Source organism: Spea bombifrons, chromosome 5 (assembly GCF_027358695.1).
Source record: "Spea bombifrons isolate aSpeBom1 chromosome 5, aSpeBom1.2.pri, whole genome shotgun sequence".
Lineage (NCBI taxonomy): Eukaryota > Metazoa > Chordata > Amphibia > Anura > Pelobatidae > Spea > Spea bombifrons.
The window spans coordinates 78,539,148-78,557,088 of record NC_071091.1 but is presented as its reverse complement, the minus strand read 5'-3'; the positions used below and the strand labels follow the sequence as shown (position 1 = coordinate 78,557,088).

The window sequence follows — 17,941 nt, the reverse complement described above, 5'->3', positions numbered from 1 at the left end:
AGCTCCTAGTTCTTGGTTGCAACAATAACATTTTCCATATTACCATTCTGAATAGATGAGTCCTCAGCAGCATCATCAACATCTGAAAACTAATACTGAAGGTCGCGTGGACATGGGCTTGCTTACATTTACTGCTCCAAGGTAAGTAATATTTTAAAATAATTAAATGTGCTTAGCAATGCCATAGCATTCTAGTTTCATGCACACAGCCATACAGATTGGTGACTATAAGGCTCTGAGTACACATAGAACTTCCATATCTGTCCAGGATGTGACTCCAATAAGAATTGTATAATAAAGCAAGGATCACATTAAAATAGTTCCTGTTGTGCCATTAGTATTGTTTTCAGAAACTTGATGGTTTCCACATTCTGGCCCCTTCTGATCTGTTAAGCCCCATATGCTCCTCAGAGAAAATAGGTTCCTAAGGATAGCCAGATTTTGTAGACCATGAACCTACACTATACACTGTACACTGCTTTAACCCTCTATTGTTAAATGCAGAACTATATAAATGAATAGACAGTAAAAATGTGCTGCATATTGCAGCAATTCATCCTGTGAGTCAAAGGATGAGCAATGCTGTGAATTGTTTGACATCTCAGGTGGGGCTAAGTTAATTCACAAGGAATGTGTTTGACAACTTTTTGTAGATAATTATCTGAACAAGAATGAGTTTGTTTTTTTTTTTCTTTTTAACAATTATTAAATTATTTAGGGGAGACTATTGTTTACAGCTAAAGGCCACACATAACAAAAATACTCTGGAAAGCCACAAAATAATGCTGAAAATTACCCCTAATCCCGATGAGCCTTCACACGTTGCAGTTAAATTTGACAAAGGGGCTGAATTAGCGGCTGGGAACATTTTTCCAGGTAAGTAAATTCCAGAGTTCTTTGTGCAATAAGACTCCAATACTAGCATGCAGCCTGCCAATTTATGTACAGAAAATATGAGGAAGGCATATTAAAGTTGAACAAAGCCACGCTAAAAATGGCAGAAAAGCTCCAACCACTTAAGGTAAAGGGGTCACAAAAGAGTTAAGTAACCTTGGAATTTACAGTAGAGATGTTTTCATTAGCATGTTGCTATGCTGCAACTATGATTACTCATAAATTATTTTTCTTTCTCTCTCCTGTGATTAACATCCATTCAGAGCATGGTTTAGGTCAGGGGTGTCCAACCTGCGGCCTCCAGCTGCTGCAGGACTAAATCTCCCATAATGCTCTTTCAGCTAAGGGGCTGACTGAGGAGTATGGAAGATGTAGTCCTGTCGCAGGTTGGACACCCCTGGTTTAGGTTAATGCATTGATGGGTCATTTCATTAAACAAGCTTAGAAAGTGATCTATGATCACTTTCTTCGCTTAAACGGTGTTGCTGTAATGCATGTCTGGCCCCTCCCGGGGCGTCAACATCCGCCATACAGTGTACATACAGCCGACACCCATTTTAGAAGATTTAGGAGGCGATCAACGATGTCACTGAAATGCCTCAATAATGAAGCATTCAGAAGCATTCACACTCACACCAGGATGCGCCGTGACACCGCCACTGCGAGTGATTTTGCCAATCGCAAGATGGCACCACGTCCTTTGGAGAGGAAAAAAAAAAACCGCTAGAGACCCTTTTGAGAACTCCGGCTCCACTTGCAGGCTGAATACAGGTACTGCATGAACTGTTAAAACTCTGCCCCAAAGGGTACAAAAAGTGAAAAACAGCCTGGTCCTTAAGGGGTTCCCTAGATAACCTAAAAAAAAAAATATTCAAAGTTTAATTTTGACTTTATGTGAGTACATTAATTTTTTTCCCCTCGCTCTCTCTCTCTGATTCAGAGTTTGTGGTTAGCATTGTGTCCGAAGATAACCAAATTATTAAAAAGCTTAATCAAGCTAACTGTACCATGCAAATGTGGAAGTATCGGACGCCCGAGGCAAGACCGCCTGCAAATGTGAGTTTAACAATGTAAAATATTTCCTGTATGATGTGTGGACCCTCACACCATCACTAAAGCTTCTACACTGATTCACTGTTAATTCTGTAATAGTGTAACTGAAAACAGTATATTTGTCCATGGCAATGTTGTGATGTTTTATAGTTGCCATTTTTTGCTGATTGTTGTCTCTTTTTCATTTAAATGAATGTTATAAAGTATTTGAAAAATGCTTTCCCTTTATGGCTTAATCTGGAATGTACCTCACACCTTTTATAGCATAACATAGCATACAAAGTCAGGGATAGGTGTTACAGAACAGCTTCTTGTGGTTCAGAGTAGAACATTTTACATGTTTTGTATTCATGCAGGCATCCACATTTCATTGCAGTAAGTCAAAAGGCAGCGACATGGAAGGTTGCTTTTACTTTAGGTATGTGTCATGCGTTTTGTTTCCCAATCATTTAGCTGTATTTGCGGATCACCAGACCTTGTACAGTACTGTACACTTCAAGGGTTTTCCACTCTCTTCATTCATAAAGTTATTTGTCAGATTTGCAAGACTAAAGACCTCAACCCAAAGGACAAACACATTTCCATTAAAAATTGCCCAGATATTCTAAAAAAAAATGTTTAAAAAAAAAAAAAAATCTGAATTGACCTTTAGGTCTGGGGTAAACCATACAGAATATATTTGGTACTAAAATGTGGACTATTCTGTTTTAAATTTGAGCACACAAAAAGTAGGAGCCTTGGAAGCAGTAACCAGTAAATCCCCATATAACTACTTATAAAAATGAAAGTGGAAACGTGTGTGAATTGCCATAGATAAATAAACTTCAGCCAGCAACATTGAAATATAATGTTGGAAATACTGCATTATATAGGCTTTGTGCATCTCCCTACTATGGTAGTACTTGGGCTTACTTTTGTATATTTTGTATTTACTTTTGTTTTACGCTAAACACTTGTTTTATCATGCATATTTTTATTTGCTTAAGGGACAAAATGATACCAGATCGTGTTGGGAAATATTGTATCCAATTTGTGTTCCTTTCTGAGAAAAACACTCTTCTCAGCGAACAGGTGTGTATGTATTTAATGTAGTCATTGCTTTATCTGCAATGTCTTATTAATCTCTTCCTGATAGAACTTTTTTCTTTAAAGTTGGTAATAGATGTTGTTCCGAATATTCCTATGAACTTGGTACCGCACCCACAGCCTGCAACGCCTGCTGTATCGAATGTTAAAGATGAGTTCAGCCGAACCCTGGTGAAAAATCTGTCGCTAAAGACTGTGGTTAAGTAGCATTTTTTCCCCCCATTAAATTGAACGCATTTCCTGGAAAGAAACCATTCATATAAACACCCGTTTTGTGCTTCTTGTATACCTACATTTGAGGATTATAACACTAATAACACTCAGTATTTTGGCTAAGTGCCATTTCGGTTATAACTGACTTGCAACAGTGGAATAAATATTTGTCTCTACCGAGGTTGCTTCATACTTTTAGAATTTGACTTAATGTTTTATTTGTACAAAAAAAAACAGCAGAAGAATCTTTTAAAAAAATAAATAAAAAGAAACTTCTTCCTGTTTTAGAATTTTTTGCGCAAAATTACATGATTGACAACGTGACTATCTTTTCCTAAAGGATGAGCATAACAACATAGCAGGAGCAAATCTGAATGGCAAGATCATTGCTAAGATAATATGCGCCGCAGAGGATAACACAGAGATTCCACAGTTTGAGTCTAAAGTTGATGAAGTTGAGTTTCCATTTACAAACGGATCAGCTGAGATCGACGTGAGTATCATACGTTGCAAAAATGTTTGTTTGGTTTTTTAACAAATGAAGATGTAAGTAATGATTGGTTTCATTATTATTTATAGAGACTTGTTCTTGTTGAAAACAGTCCTGGGAAGGATAGTTCTGAATACCAGATCATGTTCACGCTTGTATCACCTTCCATGAAAGACCTGAAATTGGATCCATATTGCCTACCATTTATGTTTTATAATGGTAATGTAAAGTGTACTTGTTTTTCCCAATTACAGTTCACACCACATTTATATTTAATAGTTCAGTATTTAACCCTCCCCAAAGAATTTTGTTTAAAAAGAAGTTACCACAAAAATGAAGACTTTTATAGACAGTCCAGTGGAATATAGAATATCTAAAATGTTTAATGGGGGAGTCGAGTTCTATTATACAGATTATAGCCCCTAAAGCTAGAAATGTGTATTTCTTCCTGCTGCATCTGCACGTTTTTTTTTTTCTTCTTCCAGATTTCCAGAAACAGCAACAGATGGCGGAGCTTACGAAGGAAAAAGATCGACTCTCACTATCCGTTACAGCTTACAGGTGCTTATTTGACACCACAAATCAGCTTATCGATGAAATAAAATGTAAGTCTCTTCTGACAGACTTTTTATCTACTTCCTTCTTTAGCTATCTATTTTTATGGACATGATTGTAGAAAATGGAACGATACATAAAACGGCTTCTGCTTTCCAACTTGAAACTCTTTAACTAATAAACGCAATAAAATAAAAACGAAATTAAGTTGAGAATCAAAAACTGAAATAACTACTGAAACTACCAATGTGTTCAAATGCAGATATAAATGAAGATATAATAAACAAATGCTGAGCGGCCCACTATGGGCTACTGCTGTGGGCCCCCCAGGAGTTACTTGTGTTAGAGGGCCCTGTTCATGTAGAGTGTAGAGAAGAGGCAGATTAACATCTGCAGTTAATTAGTAAAGCATGACTAGCAAATTAGTCAATTAAACACAGGAAAATGATAAACCAAAATGTATTGCTACTAAACCCAAACATAATTAAGCATATGCGAGCTGTATTATGCAAATGATCCCAAATAGATACAGGACAATCTGGAATGATCTAGCATATCTAATTTTAATATTTGGAGAACAAACTCACAAGTAAATCCCCTGTAATGTCCTGTCTGAATTATTGCAACTCCATACGAACCAATGTCCCTCTCCTCCACGTTTCACCGCTTCAATCCACCTGCTGCCCCGCTGTGCTCCATATTCCACCTCAGTTACATTCAAACTCCTGACCTAAGGAGCCCTTAAAAAATCTGCATCCCTTTATAGCTTATCCAAATATTCTACTAACCTTCTATGGCTTGCATATAGATTTTTTATAGCTGTCATACACCCAGCCCCCATGTAGTATCCCCCGCCTTCGCATGCATACATGGGCATTAATTGTATCACAGATACCTGCATGAGAAATTAGGTGAACCCATCCCTGTGAATTTGCATCCTTAAACAACCTTATTTTGAATGGAAACAACCCAAAGTTTAATGTCACCCTTGCAATCAGTAACATACTTATCCAAACACCTACCTTTGTTGGCTCAGCAGGGGGAGTCCAGCAGCCGATGACGGCTCTCGCTTGCTTCTCCTTATCAGTCCTCACGCTGCCTTACTAAGACTTGGTGCTGGAAAATGGCATCATATCCTGGCACTCCGATATGCCCGGCAAAGGGGGATTTGTATCCCCCCTCCCGCAAAGCAAAGGCCTCCATTACAGCAGTGGGGCCAGTGAAGAGATTCTATGATCTCCTATGACTGGCTGCACCCCCTATTCTGTTCCTGTGAGGAAATCACTACCCCTGGAGATTGTCCCACCCCTTGTCATTTATTTACTTTTGATTTAAAAATAGTTTTTAAAATGCAAACACTGGATTTTGCCTCTTTTCTTACATGCAAGACATCTTGAAGAGAACATATCCCCTTCATAATCAAGTGACCGCTGTATGATAACCATATGTTTTATTCTGAGGATAAATACATGTATGTGTTATTGTTGGCAGCGATCTTTTGTGATATTAGAAGAGCTCCAGTCACACTTGTTTTTTACTTCAGGTCAAGCAGATGAAGCTAAAGCCAAAGAGATGCACCTGATGACTGAATTAAAGAAAATGGAAATAAAATTACCATCTAAAATCCAGGTATGTACTTGCACGTTACATCAATATGTCTTACATGCAAGCAGAACCAACAGGCCAAAAATATGTACTTATTCACAGCTTTGTTCTTTTAACTTTGTGTTCATATATATGTTCATAGTTAATGTTTATTTTTTTACAGCTGTAAAATTTGTAAGGGTTATTGAGAAACTTTTTCCACTATGTTGTATACCTCTAATACTCATTCCCAGAAACTGTTACAAACACTCAACTGCGGCACCAAATCATTGGACCACAAAATGTTTTTGAACTATTTTAAAGATTTTGTCATTATAGAACTATTTTGAACAACTTGACTTTTAATGCATACTTTAATTCTGTATGTTACTTATGTACAGTCTATTTATCAAAGTTTGAAATTCCGTAAGCTAGCCAAGTGACTGGTCCCCAAGTGACAAGGACCTATCTGATACACACACAGACTTTTGTGCTTGTGAATGTGGCAACATTTAAAGTTGTTGATATTGCTTCCTTTAGGCCAGTGCTGCATAACTTCAGTCCCCAAAAGCAGCAGACAGGCCAGGTACTAGGTGTATCCTTGCCTGACAACAACTTCTTTAACAATATTTTTAATTGAGGTGCCAGCATTCTTACTGAAATATATACAAAAAATACCCCTCAATGACTAGGGTTGTGCAGCCCTCCTCTGAACTATTTTTGTTGAACAGGTTTGTCACACTTTTGTACTTCTCTATGCTTTAACTACCATTATTCCATAACACAAGTTGTTTCTTGTTGAACTGACCTATAGTTTATAACTACATGCTGAACATTGTGCTTTGGAACCAAACATAACCGTGGTTTTACTTTTTAGGCTGAACACGTTGATGCTGTCATAAAAGACAAGAGCACAGAAAAAGAAGCACTAATGAGCCAGCCTAGAAGAAAATGTTCACTTCCACAATATCCAAAGAGTAGTACAGATATCTTAGGAAAGGTGAGATTTTCTTTCTGTCTTAGACTGAGACAGAATGAGACAACGAGAGTCATGTTTGGGTCATAATGATTTGATTGCAGCAAGGCTCATGTGGAGATCGTAAAGGTGGGCAAGGAACCAATAAGGGTTTCCCCCATGTACGAGAAAAATGATCCCCCAAACCACCAGGCTTTACAAAAGATTTGGTATGAAAATGATGGTGGTATGGTGACAATGACTGAACAGCCTGATTTATATTTGTTGTAGATTGCTCACTTAGCTCTAATTGAAGATGATGAAGCAGCAAAAGTCATCTCTTGGCATCTGGCTAGTGACATGGACTGTGTTGTGACCTTGACCACAGAAGCTGCACGAAGCATTTATAATGAGACACAGGGCCGCCAGCAAGTTTTGCCTTTGGATTCCATTTATCAAAAGACTCTCCCGGTCTGGGACAGGTATGCAAAATCAATAGACACTAGAAGAAACTGAAGCTGCTAGGAGGAAACAAAGGTATAAAATGAAATTAAAATAATTCATATGAAGTTAACTAAAGGTTGAAAGCTATGAAGTGTTTCACAGTAAAAATAAAAATGAGAGAGGTCAAACACAGGAGTTCTAGGAGAGTTCTGAAAGGTGATGGGCAGATAGTGGTTCAATCCAATGGATCCATGGATACTTTGTAGTAAAATGTACATCACAAGATATAATGTTGCTAATAAAAACAAGGTTACATTTTAGCTGATGGATAAATAAATGATACTGTCACTTCAATAGATTAAAGGCTAAATTATGTGTATAAATTGCAACATAGAGTAATTTTGCTCTTTTTCAGGACATTACCACACATACGAAATGGAAGGAAGGAATTTACACCACTTGGTAATCCGGTGTATGCTAGAGATCTTTTGGTATTCCCTGAAAATACTCAGCATTGCCAGAAAGGTAAATATGTATGTATTTGACATGTACAGAAATGTTCACAGGCGTTACATTGAGACTGACTGGCAGAACATGAAGAAATTGTTTCTGGTAGAGTACCTGAGAGGCTGGGCTCTCTTATTTGCTAAATTGTTTCAGATAGGTCTTTCTGCAGATGACAAAAATCAGTTACAGTGTTGATGCTGGGAGCTGTTTGTTCCATGTCCCCTTGCTTTATGGGTCCATACATACCATATGAAGTTGGTGGCATGGGACATACTTTTGGCTATATAGTGTATGTGGACACCTGAACATCACCCCTTTACGAGCTTGTATTGAGCATTTGTGAGGTCAAACACTAATGTTGGGCGAGAAGACCTGGCACAAAATCTGCATTCCAATTCATCCCAAAGGTGTTCGATGGGTTTAAGGTCAGGGCTCTGTGCAGGCCACTTTAGTTCCTCCAAACCAAACTCATCAAACCATGTTCTACGGACCTGTGCACATGGGCACAGTCATGCTGGCACAGGAAAAGGCCTCTCCCCCACCGATGCCACAGTTGGAAGCATACGATTTTTAAAATGTCTTTGTATGCTGTGGCACCAACATTACCCTTCGCTGGTCTAGCCCAAATCCTGGAAAACAGACGCAGACCATTATCCCTCCTCCATCAATCTTCTAGCATTCTCCCAGCAGCGGCCAAACACCGATTTGTCCATCAGACCTCCAGATAGTCCATCAGACACTTGGCATTGCACATAATGATCTTTAGCTGCTTGGCCATAGAAATGATGATGCTATGGAGGCTTTTTTTTAAATTTTATTCTTTTGGTGGATTTGTATGCGCTCTACACTCCAACAGCCACGTTCTGTGTGGTGCATGTGGTCTACTGTTTTGTGGCTGAGCTGTTACTCTTAGATGTTTGAACTTCACAATAATAGCACTTACAGTTGACCAGGGCAAACATTTCAAAAATTGTGGCAATAAGTTGCTTTAGTGTGATCCATTCCGCTGCTGATGTTTGACTATGGAGATGGTTGCCCATGTGCTTTGTTTTATACACCTGTTAGCAATGGGTAAAGCTGAAACACCAAAACCCAATCATCATGAGGGCTGTCCATGTACTTTTGGCCATACAGTGTATGTTCTTTGTTTCTTCTTTACCAAAGCTTTGTTTGGAGTACGCATCTCTATAATTTTGCGTTTGGCATGTATTTAATCTTAATGAGCATTAATACAATGTTTTCCCTTTTTTTTCTGTTTAGTTTTCGGTATGCTTTTAGGTGATACCATCCTCTTGGATAATTTAGATGTGGCTAATAATTATAGAAGACAGGTAGGTAACATGGTAAAAACTAAAATGAATATGGTGTTTTTTGCTCTCTGTGTTTGTGTTATATTACTCACAAGATCGGCAGCAGTATACATACTAAAACAACAATTTTCACATCAATCTATTAATCAACTTCATTTTGTGCGTATGTTATTAAAACATCAGGTTGCACTACAGTTGAGTATACATTATAGCATCAGTAACGGTTTATATATATAATGGGAATTTACTTTAATGTGTGAAACAGTGGAAGCAGTGACCTGGATTTGCATGATTGTTCCTCCCCTTGGTGTAACGTAGAACTGTGAGTGAGGGTAAAGGAAGATAATTTACCAATAAACTGGACAGGTATTGTCACCAGATGCCACAAATGTAATGTTAGGTTAATTGAAAAAAAGTACAGCCCTTATGTAGATTAATACATATTAAGTTAATCTGACAGGTCCACTTCTATATGAAAGGAGCACTCAGACCTTTTTAGTGTTAAATGTATATTGGAGTCCATTTTATATGGGCCCCAGTGCATTTTACTGCATGAAACCTGCAGTTTTTTTAGGTATTAAAAATTGAGCATCAGCCTCTTAACATCTCTCCCCAGTTATCTGACCTGAAAGCATGGAGTATACCATGATATGCTTCTCGCACCTGCTCAACATAACTCCCAGTCTTTTGACTCAATATAAGTAGCAGCAGCCACTCAAAGGTATTCTATTTGAATACTGATGTTTTGCTAGAGTACATTCAGTTGGACACTGCTTAAGTGACTTAAATGAAAGTCTATATTCTAAATTATAAAGGTTTTAGTAAAGATAGGGGAGGGAGAAAATAAAACAAAAGTAACTAAACATACATGCTTTAATTTGCTTGCAGTAAAATTAATTGGAGTGCTTATAAAACAGATTAAAAAATAAACAGTTTTCAGGGCTAGACTGTCCCTCTAGTAAAGCTGGTCTGTCCCTAGCTCATACAAATGTTCATCTCATACCAGTATGTGTAATATTGCTTTGTAATCCATGTTCTCTAGATAAAATATATAAACTGTTGTCATTCTTGTGTTTGAAGCTTGTGAAGTTTACATACTGCCCAACACTGCTCACCAGAGACGGAGACCGGATCCGCAGCAATGGAAAGTTTGGAGGTCTGCAAAATAAAGCACCTCCTTTGGACAAACTTAGGGGAATGGTGTTTGGCGCTCCTCTGCCCAAAGAGTGTGACAGACTGTGTAGTGAAATAGGTGAGTATACCATCATTTTGTAATAATAATAATAATAATAAGTAGAAGTCATTCTTTTTATATCAGTGATGAAATTTGATTGATTAATTATAACATTAGTTAACTCAATAAGACATTTGCTTGAGGATTATATATTGCATATAATCTGTCCATATGGTAAACACTTGAAAAAGGTTCAGCATGGTTTATTCACAAACATCTACGATTCAGTCTCAGAGGAGACATTTATGAAGGTACCTACTCACAGTTAGAAACAGACTGAAACAGTAACAGCCAAGTGTAAAACACACCCACTCAAGCAACAGGCAACCCACCCTAATTAGGTTTATCTGTATTGAAACCAACTGATCAAATGTTGTATTGCTGCAATCACTATACTAATATATGCATCTCCCATTAAAATTTATATAGCAGATGGCTTATTAGTAGAAAACCTGTAAAGACACCAACTTTAAAACAATGTGTTACATATAAAGAGAAATACTATAGTTAACCTCTCGTTATAAATGAGTCCAATATTGCCTACGCTGTGCTATCGGACTCCCCTATGTGTTAGCAGGCATAGGAGTCCATAGGAACTTTTTTTCCATCAAACCCAGAGAGTGCTTACTATTTTAACTGTATACTAGCCAATAGTACCTGGATACAATTTTTATTTATTTTTTTACTCTGTGGACGGCAGAGTACAATACGTATTTTATTCTACAGATTAAACACAAAGCTCAAGTAGATGGTAGTACACAATATATAATAATGATTGCATTATTTCAATTAAAGTTATTACCAAGTAAGGGTATTTAGACATTGATGTGTGTCGTTATATCCACTGACATTTATTTACAGATCTATTACAGCAATACCGCTCTGCGGTTGTCAAGAGAAACCTTGTAAATATGGAGCTTAGTCAACAACTTGAAACCATGCAATCTTCAGAAATGCAGCAGAAGAAAAAGGAACTGGATGACCAGGAGAAACATCTAAAGGATATAGAAAAGAAACTAGGTTTGTGCTATGCAAGCAGTGAATTACAAACATTGGCTTTTACTAATATGAGATGCTAGAAAACATAATCCATGGGGTAGACACATTTTTACAGTGCAAGATGTGTGCTTTTGCACCCAGTCTGGTTCCCACTGAGTTAACTTGAACTACCCTGGCATGCACAAATCAACAATACATTTTGTGCTGTAATGCTAATGTCAAAAGTATGCGGCGTACACAAATGTCTGCATGACGTTGCCTTATAAGGCTTAGCATTTCTTGTCTGGCATGTTATAATAGACTGTAGCGCACCATTGAAACATTTACAACGGTGCCTTTCTACAAACCTTATAATAGTAACCTTGCTATTAATATAAAATTGCCTTTTTAAAAAACAGAAACTACCTACCACAAATGCAAAAAAAAATCTTACCCATCTTAGAGACCCTATGCATACCCATAGCACATCCCAACTATTTTACCTTTGCGAGCACCTCCTTGTAGATTGGTTTTGAATTGTGTAAATTCTTCTTATTGGCATCAAAAAAAATTGATGACCCAAAAATGTATGCAATCAAGATTTTACACTTAAAGCTTGGTAGACATTCCAAATCCTGAACAGCAGGATGCTGTGTCCCAGTTCTTCATTATATAACCCCAGTTAAACTACAAACTTTCAAAAGCAGTAAACTTTTTGGTCTTAATGTTAAAATATACACTACCAAATTGCAGTGATAGAAAAAGAAAAGGTTACTTGTAATGTAAAATATATTTCCTTCTTAAATGCAAATATGCAGATGTTTTTTTGCACTGTGAAGACATTACCCATAATAATATAAATGTTTTTCTGTGTTTCCATATTTCCCCATGTGTGCAGGAATGACACCAAAAGGTAGAAGCATGGGTGCTGTAAAAGCTTCTGAAAGAGACATGTCTGATTCCCCAATACCTACAAAGCGCATGAGAAGAGAGATTACAAAAAGGACAACTAGGTGAAAAATGAACAGGTCTGTCCATTTACTATGAAAAAAATCAGGTGCGCAACTATATTTTTTACTATATATTTTACACAAAACACACACTGGAAGTTTTAGTAATCATTTTACTAGTTTGCCCATTGTTCTTATAGTTTTGCTGTATTAAAACAATGGGCAACAGTATTATTCCTGTATTACAATTGAAGTCTATCGATCTTAAAGTGTTTAGAATACATTTCTAGCAACATCCTGACTATTAACTATAATCTTCAACATAAAGCTATACTTCCTGAAATAAATGTATCCAAGAAACCATGAAACTGTTTGTCCGGCGAAGGGGAGTATAAGGTAAAGCTTAGTTGTAATACTTGTAGCATTTTGTATTAAACCTTTTTCAAATGTATTAAACTTAAAATATAAACAGATTTTCTGTGCGATAATTACCCTGTTAAATGAATTTTGCAATAACACATGGCTTGCTCAAATTTGTTTCATTTTGAAAACTGCAACGTTAATGATGCTTTATTACAAAATAATGTATTGTATATAACATTCTACTTTTGTAATTTCTTTTTCAGATTTTGGTTGAAAAGAATCCAATACATTGGCAGCAGATGAAGTAGAAGGGCATACAAAGCATAATTAGCTAAAAAAGCAAAGCAACACGAGTGTTAGTTTTGCTATTTGGTTTTTATAATATCTAAGGCATTTTGTTTCTGCTGGCAGCTCTTTCTTATGCAATGTCTGAATGGATACAGTTTTGTAATTTTTATTTTTTTTTTTTACATGTCAAATTGCAAAAATAGAATACATTTTTCTAAAACTGTTTCCTTTTATTGCAAAGTAATTCTTGTTGCTATGAAACAAGAACAAAAAGCCTAAATTTTGATTTAACAAAAATGTGGTGTTGGATCTTTTACTAAAGTTATTAAGCTGTCATTGCGGTGTTTTAGCCCAGTTTAATTTTTTTTTCTTTTATCCTGTCACCGATATGATCTAAGAACATATACATTTATTTACACAACTCGAGGTGCCTATTCAATATCTAATGCCGATATCTAATTTGAGTACAAAAAAAGTGTTCTTATGGAAAACACTGAACCCCACTTAAGTTAAATATGATGTAGGGTAGAAGCACTGTTCTTTTTTATGAGCCCTGTCTTTTGGTCCTATAACCACCTTAGGGCTGCTATACTTAAAGCACCCCTGTCTTCTGCACCAAATTATACTTATTAACACTGTGAATGGTACTCCAACTTGTATTTTAATTTTTTTTTGATGGCCATTTTACTTTAAATTTGTATTTCCTTAACAGTACCAAACTGAAAGCTTAACATTTTTTTTTAGTTTTTTTTTCTTTAGTGTCTTTGTTATGTATCAATTCAACAGAGAAGTTAAATGTAAATTAGGATATTTTTGGATTATATCTCAAATCAAATTTCTGTTGTAAAGTGGAAAATTAAAATGAGTATGCAGATTCAGGATTTGTCTTGATATTCAAAGGCAAATACTTTATTATACTTCTGTGCCTATTTTTTTAAGTTAAAAAAAAAAACAACAATAAATTAAAAATATAAAAAATAAAAACTTTTGCTTGTTTTTTTCCTGCCGTTTCTAGCAGTTGATGTTGTAAAATCCAACTTTCATTTTTTATATTTCCAAGGGTTAACAATTAGTATATAATTGCGTTAAATATTTAGCTTTTTGTCAAACCAGTTCAATCACATGTTCCTAGTACTGTATAGTGTGATTCCAGCTGTGACAACACTGTCAGTATACCAAAACGCATACCATTGGAAAAACTGCATGTTTGGATGTACTTTCCTGGCTTTTGGTAGAATGTAACTTCCTATGAGAGTATGTGAATGCATAATCTGCAGCTTAAGTTTACCTCTAATTATTAAATTCTTGTAAAGTGTGAAAACATATGTAAAAGAGATTTGTCTCATCATGATCTTATTAACTAGCCTTAGTAGACTGGAACATCAAATATGTAATGGGTTTGTGCATGTGCTTTCTAAGTGTATCACTGCATGTGCTTGTTTTTACTGAGGTTGTATACTAATTTAGAGTTTCATCATGGTTTCTCTGATGCTTAACCCCTTGATGACCAGAACTCTAAACCTAAAATCTATATTTCACAAAAGAAAGAAAATGTACACTTCCTAGGTGTATGGCTTAATATACCACAAAAAGGGTAGTTCATATTCACCATACTGGGCTTTAGTAGCAATGGAAATAAACGTATTTCGTTACATTACCTTTATTTGTATAGCGCCAGCAGATTCCGAAGCACTTTTACTCTCGGTGGAATACTGATTCCTGCTTGGATGAGGATGGATTGATAGGGTCCGGATGACCTGTTGAAATTGTTGATTGTTCAGATCACTTGATTAGGATGATGGCTGAGAGTGTCGGGAGGAAAGGTTGAATGCTTCTCGAAAAAAGTGTGTTTTCAGGGAGCTTTTGTAAGTTGCATATGACGGAGAAAGTCTGATGGGATGGCGAAGGGAATTCCACAGAAGGGGTACAGCACGGGTGAAATCCTAAATACGGAGTGTGAAGAGGTAATGATGGTAGAAGAAAGACGCAGGTGTGGGTGGAGTATAGTGGAGGCCCAAGAACCGAGCCCTAACCGAGTGGTAGGGGAGAGGAGTAAGTTCTTCTAAACGAGACACTAAAAGTACAATCAGAAAGGTAAGATTTGATCCAGAAAAGAGCGGTCACAGATGTCCTGAGCATAGAGGGGGGTGGTCAACTGTGTCAAAAGCTGCGGAGAGGTCCAAGAGAAAAAGAAGTGAGAAGTGGCCTTTCTTTTAGCTGCGAGGAGATCGATAGCAATTTTAGTGGGTGCAGTCTTTGTTAAATGCTGTGAACGGAAACCAGATTGTAGAGGGTCAAGCATAGCGTTCAAAGAGAGGAAATTAGTTAATTGCTTAGTCATCCCAGCAGTTTGGATGCTAAAGGGAAAAGGGAAACTGGACAGTAGTTTGATTGGGATGTGGGATCAAGGTAAGGTTTCTTTATTATGGGAGAGATGATCTGATGGCATGTTTGAATGAGGATGAGAGTACGCCAGAGGGCAAAAGATATTAAAGATGTTGGTCCAGGGAGGAGTGCTTGTCTCGGTACTGATATGCAATAAAAGAGGGAGATGGCATGTTGTGGCAGCTAAACCATATCTCGGTTGCATGGGGTGTGCCAAGGGTGCTTATGATTGCAGATAAAGGAGGGCCAAGTGCCCAAATTTTTATTTCTGCTCCCCTCCCCCCAACAGTCCTACACCACTACTTCGGTTCAAGTTGATATGTTTTTATGCATGTTTTCAGCTATGTCTAATTTATTTGGTGTTATCAGGACCTGTATCCTCTGTTTCCTATGAACTCATGATTAGAAAATATGATATAATGAGGTGATATAATTACACATATGCATATCATTACCTATGCATTATGTACAGCTAGGGATAACCCTTTATAATCCATATTGAATTTGGTGTGTTGAAACCACAGTTTTCTTCTTAATCCCACAGTGAAATAAACTCTCCATTCTTTGCTCACCTTCTCTACATGCTGAGAAATATTTTGCTCTTAGTCTGTCTTTTACATGCTTTAAAACCAATAAAGCATGTTGTGAACAGTAGGGGGAGACATGTTTCCTTGTATCACACACCTTACTATTAGACTATATCAGAATTAGAACGAAAAGAGTAAGTTCTCTTAAAATGTTTCCACAAGGTTATAAATGTGCACATGAAGACATGTACATACGGAAACCGTTTCCGGCTCTTAATATAGCAGTGATTGTGCATTTGGGCATTAAGAGAATCGTTTTCTGTAATATTTTTCTCCTGTCAAAATACTAATACGTGGATGGTTTATATTTGTTATATATTAATCTGTGTGCATATAGTAAAGCAAGGTCTATGAAGAGATGGTTGGATGAGTTTGGTGAGGAAAAAACTTGAGTGGCCACACAGAGCCTTGAACTCAACCCCATCAAACACCTTTGGGATGAAGTGGAACGGAGATTGCAAGCCAGGCCTTCTCGTCAAACATCCGTGCCTGACCTCACAAATGCTCTACTGGGTAAATGGACAAAAACTCCCACAGAAACACTCCAAAATCTTGTGGAAAGCCTTCTCAGAAGAGTGGAAGCTGTCTATGTATTTAGAATGCAATGTCACCAAAGTTCCAGTTGGTGTAATTGTCAGATGTCCCAAAACTGTTATATAGTGTGTAGGTTTAGACATTAACAGCTGTGTTATTATTATACACATACATACACCAATCAGCCATAACATTATGGCCACTGACAGGTGAAGTGAATAACACTAGTAATGTTATTATGGCACCTGTCAGTGGGTGGGATATATTAGGCAGCAAGTGAACATTGCGTCCTCAAAGTTGATGTGTTAAAAGCAGGAAAAATGGTCAGGCATAAAGATCTGGGCAACTTTGACTAGGACTAAACTGTGATGACTAGATGACTGGGTCGGAGCATCTCCAAAACTGCAGCTCTTGAGGGTTGTTCCGGGTCTGCAGCAATCAGCACCTATCAGCCAGATACCACAGCACACCTTCAGAGGTCTAGTGGAAACAACGGCGGTCACTCCCTGGTTGCAGATCCTGGCTGTCTGCCAGAGATAATCCACTCCGGAAGTGATGGCATGATATACTTCTGGGGGTAGATACAGAAGTCTTTACAAATCCAGGGCCTATAGTCAGTAGGGAGGAGGCTGGCTCCCAGGCCTCTCCAGTGGCCCCAGTGATGGGAGGGTTCTGTCACCGAGTCCATGCCTCGACGGGTCAGGGCTGTTATGGCGGCAAAAAGTGGACCTACACAATATTAGGCAGGTGGTCATAATGTTATGGCATCAGTGTGTGTATGTATGTATATACAGTATTTTTACATGCCTAGTTTAAGGCAAACCATGTAATTCAAGCACCCCTAAAACACATTTAGTAATAGTAAAAGTAGATAAAACAAAATATAATATGCAATATTAAAGTTGAGTAGCCCAGTGATAATTTTGCTTGGCTTAGCTGTCTACCTTGCATACGTTATGAAATCTAGAACTGCATAGACCTTTGGAAAATGGGATTCCTAATTACTGCTGTATATGATGCCATCAGCTAGGCAATTTGCAGCATATTTGCTATGAGATTTTATGTGACCAATCAACCTTTGAAAGACGGAGCTCCATGTAAACCCAATCTTTCAGTGAATTTATCCACCTGTGGCATCAAGCAAGTATCACATTTTGACAGTGCATTAATCTTTCTGAAATCACTACAAAACTGAATATATCCATCAAGTTTTGGAACTACAACAGCATAAGGCTAGAGCAATTACTATGGGACTCCTCTGCCACCCACCATTTGAACCTCTTCTGCCTTCATCTAACTTCTGATAAAGTACATGGCCAATTGTTTACAGTTTTACCAGATTCTTTGATTATATTAGATTTATTAACATAAGTCTCTTAGGAATCTGAGAAAAAACATATGCACTGCACATTCCAAGTTCTTTAACCTCTTGTCTTTTTTACATGAGAGATCTTTGTTGACTAACAGGTACTGCCCCATCTTCCAGTTCCTCAAAGTTTTTCTTTCTATTCATGGTTTTAAAAAAAAAAAA

The 17,941-nt window shown here is 37.2% G+C and overlaps 1 protein-coding gene across 1 annotated transcript in view; it reads left to right on the top strand.

Moving 5' to 3' along the window:
• SMCHD1 (structural maintenance of chromosomes flexible hinge domain containing 1) overlaps window positions 1-12,960 on the top strand; it is a 43,639-nt gene extending 30,679 nt beyond the window's left edge. Inside the window, exons 31-48 of the mRNA XM_053468109.1 lie at window positions 56-141; window positions 719-876; window positions 1,835-1,950; window positions 2,304-2,365; window positions 2,934-3,018; window positions 3,100-3,231; window positions 3,587-3,739; window positions 3,826-3,955; window positions 4,222-4,341; window positions 5,835-5,920; window positions 6,753-6,875; window positions 7,122-7,312; window positions 7,690-7,799; window positions 9,042-9,112; window positions 10,172-10,343; window positions 11,187-11,345; window positions 12,202-12,360; window positions 12,880-12,960. Of these exons, the coding sequence (XP_053324084.1) occupies window positions 56-141; window positions 719-876; window positions 1,835-1,950; window positions 2,304-2,365; window positions 2,934-3,018; window positions 3,100-3,231; window positions 3,587-3,739; window positions 3,826-3,955; window positions 4,222-4,341; window positions 5,835-5,920; window positions 6,753-6,875; window positions 7,122-7,312; window positions 7,690-7,799; window positions 9,042-9,112; window positions 10,172-10,343; window positions 11,187-11,345; window positions 12,202-12,320 (2,073 nt within the window). The 3' untranslated portion in view covers window positions 12,321-12,360; window positions 12,880-12,960. The remainder of the gene's footprint in view (window positions 1-55; window positions 142-718; window positions 877-1,834; window positions 1,951-2,303; window positions 2,366-2,933; window positions 3,019-3,099; window positions 3,232-3,586; window positions 3,740-3,825; window positions 3,956-4,221; window positions 4,342-5,834; window positions 5,921-6,752; window positions 6,876-7,121; window positions 7,313-7,689; window positions 7,800-9,041; window positions 9,113-10,171; window positions 10,344-11,186; window positions 11,346-12,201; window positions 12,361-12,879) is intronic.
• The last annotated feature ends 4,981 nt before the right edge of the window (window positions 12,961-17,941 follow it).